The 9,117-nt window shown below is 43.6% G+C and overlaps 1 protein-coding gene across 1 annotated transcript; it reads right to left on the bottom strand.

Moving 5' to 3' along the window:
* Positions 1 to 733: 733 nt before the first annotated feature.
* On the bottom strand, positions 734 to 8,812 carry pgd (phosphogluconate dehydrogenase). The gene is made up of 13 exons (XM_080469757.1): positions 8,445 to 8,812; positions 8,010 to 8,085; positions 7,744 to 7,923; positions 7,594 to 7,659; positions 7,393 to 7,511; positions 6,628 to 6,697; positions 6,409 to 6,543; positions 6,123 to 6,312; positions 4,657 to 4,787; positions 3,630 to 3,763; positions 2,973 to 3,072; positions 1,754 to 1,876; positions 734 to 1,467 (listed from the first exon to the last, which is right to left on the bottom strand). The coding sequence occupies exons 1-13, from the start codon at positions 8,450 to 8,452 to the stop codon at positions 1,348 to 1,350; spliced, it is 1,452 nt and encodes a 483-aa protein (XP_080325883.1). The 5' UTR covers positions 8,453 to 8,812; the 3' UTR covers positions 734 to 1,347.
* Between the last annotated feature and the right edge of the window lie 305 nt (positions 8,813 to 9,117).

Below are 9,117 nucleotides of genomic sequence, written 5' to 3'. Positions count from 1 at the left end.
AACTTGTTGCCAGCTGAAAGACAATCCCACATTCAGTAATTATCCAATAGGAGGCCTGTGCCTATTTGCTTAGTTAAATCCAGGTGGCGACTTTTTTTGGGGGCCAGGCAGAATAAGGGTAGTGAAAATACAACAATTATTTGAAAAAAAAATCTCAAACATGCAATGATGGAGATAAAATCTTACTTTTAAAATAAAAACGGGAATAAAAAAACAGATTATGGAAATCTGCCTCAGCTGGGTGGAGTTAGGGGTGACTTTTGAACCCTTTATGAATAAAGATAATTCACACCCCCCACCACCAAAAATATATATATTTGAGATGCAAACTAGCAAAACATATTTCTTTAAAAACAAATATAGCATAGCCAAAAATGGAAACACCATTAGAGCCATTCACTGCATTCAGTCGATTATATCTGTACTATTTTATAACTGTCATGACCGCCACACCTGTTCATGGATGTTTTGAAAAATATCAAATCACAAAATTTTAAATTGTTGTCCAGTATTTTGTTTCTTGTTTTCAATGAAAATTTCTACCTTTAAAGCATTTTAAAATAGACGACTTGCAGGAAAAGGGCTCAAGTTCAATTCTGCAAACTCCTTGTTACGCTGGCAGAGTTTACGCACACACGTCTGAGTGTTGGAGCCACCTGCTGGACAGCCACTGACACTGCAGCACATCGTGCTCAGTTACACCATGAAAGAAATCATAACATAACAACAACAGTTGAGTTTTTAGTCGCACAATTTACTTGGATGCAAATGTGAGTGCAGACAATACATTTTAAATATTTTTACCACTGGGAAAACCCCCCCCAAAAAACAAACATGTTTACCTGCCGGCCATCTTTTTTAACTCGTTTCCTTATTTAGCTACACACAGACACACCTCAATCCTGTTTGCAGCACCACCAGAGTAAGGACCATACAAGCTAATTATAAAGGGATTGGAATCTTTATTTAGCCTAATACAGCACAGTGCAACGGTTCACCTTAATCCAGTGTTAACACCGTGAACCCGTCGCCCAACATGACTGGTGAACGTCAGCCTGATGGAAAGCATTGTGTACAGGTGGAGCCTACACTGCTGCGCCCTCTCGTGTGACTGCGCTATATAAAACACACAGGCAGGAGACCGTTTACAAAACACATATATCTATGGTTCCACTTCTTGAGAAATAAAGCCGCGACAGGTCTGTGAGAAGGGCAATGAGCTGGCTGGAGCTTGTTGGGTCAAGGATGTTCAGTCGAGGTTATAAAGGTGGAATGATTTGCAACAACATCTTTTCATGTAGGTAGCTTTTTTTTCTTCTTTTTTTTTTTTTTAAATGTAAATCATTTTTAAGCGTTGTAGGATGAAGAGGAGACATTTCCACCGTGGCCCGTCCAGTTGGTGTGGACGAAATGACCGGGGTTCGACAGCAGCTCGTATGTGTGGGCTCCAAAGTAGTCCCTCTGAGCCTGGGAAAACAAGACAAAGATCCACTGAAGCGTTTCTTATCTAGTTCTGTCTACGAGATGTTCAGGTTGAAACTGATGAAGGAAAAGCTGAAGATCCTCATTTAAAAACAAAACAAACAAAAAAAAAAAACTGCTTCAGCCCCTCCAATACAAACATAATAGGATTGTTTCAAACAAGTCGGGACCTTCAATCCCAGAGATACCAACACAACACACACGACCTTCTTAACCCGACACACTGCTCTCACTCTCCCCCCATATGCTCAGCCTCCTCTGCCGAGTTTACCTGGAGCAGGTTGGCGGGCAGCTTCTCGTGTCTGTAGCCGTCGTAGAAGGACAGAGCGGTGGTGAAGCAGGGCATGGGGATGCCGTGCTGCACTCCAGTGCTGACAGTCCTGCGCCACGATTCCTGAAAACCAGGGAGAAGACACAGTGACGGCTTCTGCAAAAGATACTTTCTGATTAGATTGACATGTTTTAACTTCGAGGCTGCTAAAACACACGCCAGTGAGCCTCGATAAAACTGTGAACAGATGTTTTTATAGTACACAGTGGCAAAGCCATCTTCATTTTAAGTCATAACTTTTTTTTTTTTTATGTTTTAAAAAGTAGGTCAGTCTGCTTTTAATAAATTTATGTCACAAAATTACCAAGTTTAAGCGTCTACATTAGAAGTGTATCATTTATTTGAAACATATTTGTGTATTTCAGACACTTTGAAGGTCAGATTGCAAAGTCTGCAACAGGAGAAAAAAAAAACGGCGATGGGTCAGGATGAAGAGAAAGATGAATCCACTAAAAAGAAAAACAAACAGCATCACCAGAATATGGTGGGGGGGGGGGGGGGTCGCCCAAGTAATGGCAAACATTTGGGACCCTCGAAAAAAGGACGGGTCCCACTGAGTTAAAAAACAACAACAACCTGTACCACAAATTGCTCCCCACCGGTATACAAGGGCGTGTCTGTAAGAGACTGTTGAAGAGTATTAATGTGCCAAATAAGAAAAATCCATTTAGATTCATCAGATTACAGATTTTATTTGAGTTTTGTAGAAGTGCTCAGTCCAGCATCAAATTACAGGTTAGGAGTTTAGTGACGTGACACTTCAAACATGCAAAGTGCAGTGCAGATCGTTTGGAGTCTGAAATTAACTCCTTTTTTTTTTGCTTTGAATTATACGACCTCTTCATTTTAGATGATTTGACTGAACTTTTGTCCATTTTGGTCTTTTTTGTAGACAGTGGAAAAATACTGGGATCCAGGGTGAGGCTATCAGACGGAGTAAAATGTGACATTTATGCAGCCGCTTTTCCTTTTGTGTCTCTTAAGCCAGTTTGTTTAGACTCCAGTCTGACTCCATTGTGTCCTTTCCTTAGCAGCGACCTGCTCTAAAGAGCATCGGAGACGGCAGACAATTACACCCACCGCTCCCAATGTTGCTTCACCTCTTTGCTTTCTGAAAAGAGGAAATGTGCTGATTTGTCCACCTCGTCCTTCCTCATACCTGACAGTCCTGCACAGCGCTACTGAAGAAGTTGTCCAGCAGCAGGTTCTGCAGCTCAGCGTCTCGGTCGAACGCCTCCTTGATTTTACCCAGGAACACGCTGGCGAGAAGAGCAGAGAGCAAATATAAATATGACTATAATGGACAGGCACAGATTATATCCTGTCTCACTGTAATCAGCCCTGTGGTCAAAGAGACGAGTCCCCACGTTGAGCAACGGAGGTGTCATGTGTGACTCATGCAACGTGTGTGAGATTACACAAAGCAAACCAGTGTCACAATCACCACTTCCTCATGTTTCTCTCTTACAGGTAAAGGAGCATTATTCTCACTATTCTCATTTAGACACAGGGAAGTGGAGGAAAACTTCTCCAGCACTTCCTTCAGGGAACCACGTCAAGGTTTAAGGAAGACGTTCTCCTTGACCTGAAGCTGTCCTGCACTTCAACCTTCATCATGATGATGATCATCATCTTACACTAGATGCTCTTCCTGAAGCGACTCAGAGGCATTCCAACACTAACTCAAACCAAAATCCTTGTGAATCAACTCAACTTCTTAATTTAACTCTCCGGGCTTCTCTCTCTTTCAGATGGCCTCGCTGCATTTTCACCATCAGGTTGAATGTGGCACAAAGGACCTGCGAGGCAAACGTACCTCCGGATGATGCAGCCGCCCCTCCACATCAGGGCGATGCCGCCGTAGTTGAGCGACCAGTTGAACTCTTTGGCCGCCTGCCGCAGCAGCATGAAGCCCTGCGCGTAGGAAATGATCTTGGAGGCGTAGAGAGCCTGGACGGAGACAAAACACCAGCATAAGCTTTCTGAAGAAAACCTGGGAAAAAACTATCCAGATGAGGATGAACCACATTTAGAAATACTACCGCTCATACAGTCTAATGATGTTTTCCTGAAGACGTTTCAGTGCATCAACAGTCCAGCCGTTCTGTCACAGGATGATCATCCTTAACATGAAGCCAAACACACTTTTGGCCCCAACATTGTAATTATCCTTCCATCAGGCTTTTTTTTTTTTTTTTTAAACTGAATTCTACTTTAAGGGTTCAGAGTGAAGACAGAAGAGCTTCTTGCCAGAACTTTCATGAATAAGTAAAGCTGCACGGTTCAGCCTTAATGACATTAAATATGAATGTGTGAAGCTTCATCTTCACTGATCAATGATAGAAAACAGAAATACTGAAATGTGGAAGAATACTGATTCATGTTCATCTCACATCGTTTCAACATTTAATAAACCTCTGATTTTATATTAAGTATCTCAGAATTTTGTTGAAAATCACATACATTTGCACAAAGGATCCCTTTATTTATTTTTAAAAGCTAATAACTTTAACTTTCACCACCATTGTACTGACCACTATTTTCAGAACGGGCCCTGCAGGAACAGGATCTGGTTTAACAACAAATTATTTGGATAAATCATGAACATCTTTGAATCATTTTTTACACCATTATGTTGTCCTTGGAGTCTATTATCATCAAACTGAATCTAAAGAGGAAACGTTGCTGGTAACTTTGTTGATTTACTCATTTGAATATGGTGAAGAGTATATCAAGAGGCTATACTGAGCTGCTGACGTCGCCTGGATTTAAAAAAAAAAAATTACACTTAAACTTGAAATTAAACTTTCACTCACGTGGCATCAAACAAAAAAAAGCCCTACCTTTCTAATATCTTCCAGGAAGGTTGCCTTGTTGCCACTGAATTTGACCCCCTGTGGCCCCGAGAGGCTGCTGCTGGCCTCCACTCGCTCATCCTTCAGAGAGGACAGGCATCTGGCAAAGACAGCCTCACCTGAGACACAACAGGGAGGGAAGGAAGGCAAGCAGAGACACGCTCATTTAGCTCTGCACACATCACATCGTCTGTTACACAGAAAACCAGGAGTTTTTTTAAAATGTCACATTAACCACCACAGCGTATGCGGGACTAATGTCTCTGCACCACTGTGCCAGCAGCGAGACAATGTGCAGGTAAGGACCAGCTATGACTCAGCAGTGTTGACAATACTGTGTTCATAGTGGGCGTGTCGGCTCCGTTTCAGGAAGGATAACTGATCTTTTCCTCTCGTCCATGTTTAGACATGAGGAAGGGAACCTGTCGGATCAGCATGACTTGCTAAAACTTCCACTGTGATGCAATGGACAGAAACGAACTGGCTGCTGGACGGTCTGTGAGCAGTGTTTTCCCTGTTTGGGGCTGAAAGTCATCGGAGGGTATTGTACAGCTGCACGCTGACTGGCTCACTTCTCACACAATGAGGGTCTTTGTGCAGCAACCCCCCCCTCATGTCCATGACAACAGGATCAGAGCCAAATAAATGAGGCGAGAGCTTCACATCTAAAGTATTGTGACAAAGTTTCAGGCTGATGCGTCAGAAATGCTTTTAATAAAGAAGTGTCTATTTTATCTGTGCAAAGTGAAATCATAAGGAGAGAGAGAGTTTGGTGTGAGGACCCTTTCCCTTCAAAGCATCACTTCTCCCTTTGCCTTCATTTCTTCTCTACACACATTCGGTACTTTGAAGGAACATAAAAGCAGTAATGGTGGGAGAACTAAGCTCAGATCTGTGGATGTAGTTTGTTTTTTATCAGATTAAACCCAAACACACCTGAATGTTAGGATCAGGGCTCGGTGGAGGGAATTCATTGGTTGTATATCTTTAGTTGTGTTTCTGCTGCTAAAGCTGGGGCCAGTCAGAGGCGTTCTGCACAGCACTACACATTCACCATTTCACACAACTGAGCCTGCTCACACTCAGACACCTGTTGGAATAATAATCCTCTGCGGTTCATGAAGCAGACTGTCATGCAGTGGCAGCAAAGACCAAAGCCAAATCCCCATTATGTCACCTGAGATGAGCACAGAGTTGGAAAAGCTTTCAATCTTCTTACAGGCAGACACATATTGATCACATTCCCTGATGGAGGCCTGCTGGCCCTGGCTCAACGCCAACTTCACACATCTGGCCTGTCGAATTGGCCGACGCCCCGCTGAACTCTCAACAGGTGTGATGTAAAACATTATGCTGTGCAATCGTGATGGTCACAGTTTACTGAAAGCATGCAACCCTGGAGGAAGAGAGAAGGAAACCGGATACTTCCTTATACTTTGAAACCTTCCTCTTACCGATCAGGGTGACAGGTGTGCCGTACTCCAGGGCTGAAATGGCCGTCCACTTTCCCGTGCCCTTCTGTCCGGCGCTGTCGCGGATCTTCGGCAGCAGGTGTGTGCCGTCGGAGTCTCTGTACTTTAAGATGTTGGCTGTGATCTCAATCAGGAAGGAGTCCAGCTCTGTTTTGTTCCACTTGTCGAAGGCCTGAATGTTTCATCACAGGAAGGGGGGGGGGTTAAATCAGTAATGTTTTTTTTTAGTTTTTTTGTGATATCACAAATCTTATTTGCCACAGCTCACCTGTGCCATCTCATCGTGGTCCATCTCCAAAACATCCCTCATCAGGTGATAGGCTTCACATATCAGCTGCATGTCTCCATACTCAATGCCGTTGTGAACCATTTTCACAAAGTGACCGGCGCCTTCATCGCCGACCTGCCGAGGAAAAGAACAATATTTATGAAAACAGTCGCCACAGCCTCAACAATCAGTGTAGGAACCATGGCATGGTCCACTCACCCAGTCACAGCACGGCTCTCCTGTTCCAACCTTGGCAGCGATGCTCTGGAAGATATCTTTTATGTATGGCCTTAAAAAAATAAAATAAAAATAAAAAAAATAAACTCAGAGTGAAATTACTAAAAGTGGAAGTGATCATCGGCTTCAGTCGGGTTACACTGAGCTCTAATGAAACTGACTGCGGTTGAGAATTCAGTTACAGGAAATAATCATTTTAATAATAATAATAATTTTGTTGCAGCTTTGGTCAAAAAGTAAAAAATTATAAAAGTAAAATGTGAATTATGGGTCAATTAAAACTCAAATCTTTGCCCATCACTTTGTGATTTCACAAAGAGCAGATGTATATGCAACTGTCAAGGGGCAGAGATACGGATATTACGTCAACTTTGTTGAGCAAAAAGAGGACAAACGGAGTCCTGCTCTTACTGCAACATACCGCTGTTCGTTTGTGTTTCATAAACTTCCAGCTTTATGTTGCTTTAGATAAAAATGATTTCCGCTGCCCAGAAGCAGCAGACCTGAACGCTCATATGAAGGTCCTTTTTAGGTGACGCTTAGAAGGAAATATTGGACACATGTAGGGTTTAATGTCTTATTGACATTTGCCAGCAAAACCTGTTGGGAGACGTTGCACTAGTGTCACTGGGGTGTCACTATGGTGTCACTATGGTGTAACTGTAGCATTTCCTGTTCTTCAACTAAGAACTATTGTGTAATCAATCAGTTCTGAGTGTAATAATCATAACCCTGCTAATGACTTACCAGGCCTCTTTATGCCCCCCTGGCATGAGGGATGGTCCGTAGCGTGCACCTTCTTCTCCACCACTCACTCCACTGCCGACAAACAGCAGGCTTTTCTCCTTCAGGCTCTTACACCGCCGCTATGTGACAGAAAAACAACTGTGAGGTCATCCTCAGTCACATCTATGAAGTTTAAAGCTTCAGAGGCACCATGAGGCTTACGGTTGTGTCTCTGTATTCAGAGTTGCCTCCGTCGATGATGATGTCTCCAGCCTCCAGAAGAGGAACCTGAGAAGTGCAACACAAAACCTATAAAATCCCAGCAGCCCGCCACAAGCGATCACGAGGAGTCACCAGCACAAAACTACCCACCAGTTTGTCGATGAAGTCGTCCACGGCCTGTCCAGCTTTGACCAGCAGGACGATCCTCCTGGGCTTCTTCAGCTTGGACACCATGTCCTCCAGGGACTCGGCTCCGATCACCTTGGAGCCTTTCGCCTCGTTCTGAAGGAAATCGTGCACTTTGGACACGGTCCGGTTGTAGGCGCAAACCTGTTGGACAGACAGCATGAAGACTGATCCAGCTTTCCTTTCCTACCAGGAGAAGTTGGAATGAACTCAGGAGGGGATCATCTTACCACGAAGCCGTGGTCATTCATGTTCATGATGAGGTTCTGGCCCATGACAGCCAGACCAATTAGTGCAATGTCTGCTCTGTGAAGACAACAATGATCACAGGAATTAATGTCTGCATTCAGGATCGATATCAACATGAAACCATGTGGATTTAAAATTCACGTGTTCCATGATTATAATTACAAATTCATGTGAAACTGCGCTTCAAAGCTTCCTGACATCTCCTACAGTTTATTGCAATTAAAGAAGTTTGTATGTATTTGTAAGTTCAGTATAAACGCCACCGAAGCTGCTGTAAGTGAAGCGAAGCCCCACACGGCCTGAAAATGAAGATTACTCGCAGCAAAAGCACAACAAACTCCACAATTACAGAAGCACAAGTACAAGCCGCTCCCTCCACGCTGTGTGGGAGAGTTACGGCCGGGTGGAGAACTTACTGAGGCATGGTTTCTGCGGGGAAAGTCAGAGTAGATTCTCCAGATGACAGACGGGCTCTCAGCTCGTCTAGCTCGGGTTTTCTGATCACTTCCTCGTTCTCAGCTCAACTTGACGAAGCGGCTTACGCACGCCCACTCACAGCATCAACCAATCAGAGCCAGGCATGCGCACTCAAGCCATCTCCATTGCGAAATCTGATTGGTTCAGAGACCTGCGCAGAAAAAGATCGCTTCTTCTATTGGCTGAGCCAACTGTCAGTCATTCTGACGTCATTGCACAGCACACCCACCCATGGTGGCTGGCGTGTGTTTCTCTGAACGCTGAAGAAACTTTAACGTCGCATTTATGTTGATCACATATATTTACTGAACAGTTTTTAAACATGTCTGCATTCATAATGCTGCGACTGCAAGGCTGCTCCAGGTGAAATCAGCCTGATCTCACTGCGGGCAACTCATACCTCCTGCGTGTTTTACTAAATATTGTTAATGGACCTCACAAGCAGTGTGCGAGGGTTTAAAGTTGCATTGTCTGACATGTGCGAAATAAAGAGGCTTTCAAAGCGAGTATCATTAAGAAAAAACGGACTAAAAAGAAAGTTGTATTGGCAAATACTTATGCAAAATGACTTATATATGATGCATTTATCTGATTATTATGCAGATTTAATAG

This window comes from Lipophrys pholis, assembly GCF_963383615.2.
Source record: "Lipophrys pholis genome assembly, chromosome: 8".
Lineage (NCBI taxonomy): Eukaryota > Metazoa > Chordata > Actinopteri > Blenniiformes > Blenniidae > Lipophrys > Lipophrys pholis.
The sequence above is the reverse complement of the archived record's forward strand: the minus strand, read 5'-3'. Positions and strand labels throughout refer to the sequence as shown.

Excerpts from the sequence above, each read along its gene's own strand:
- pgd (XM_080469757.1), bottom strand. Across the intron at positions 6,544-6,627 it reads GAGAGCCGTGCTGTGACTGG|GTCGGCGATGAAGGCGCCGG; the intron begins GTGAGTGGACCA and ends TTTCCTCGGCAG. Across the intron at positions 3,073-3,629 it reads GGCGGCTGCATCATCCGGAG|CGTGTTCCTGGGTAAAATCA; the intron begins GTACGTTTGCCT and ends TCTTCTCGCCAG.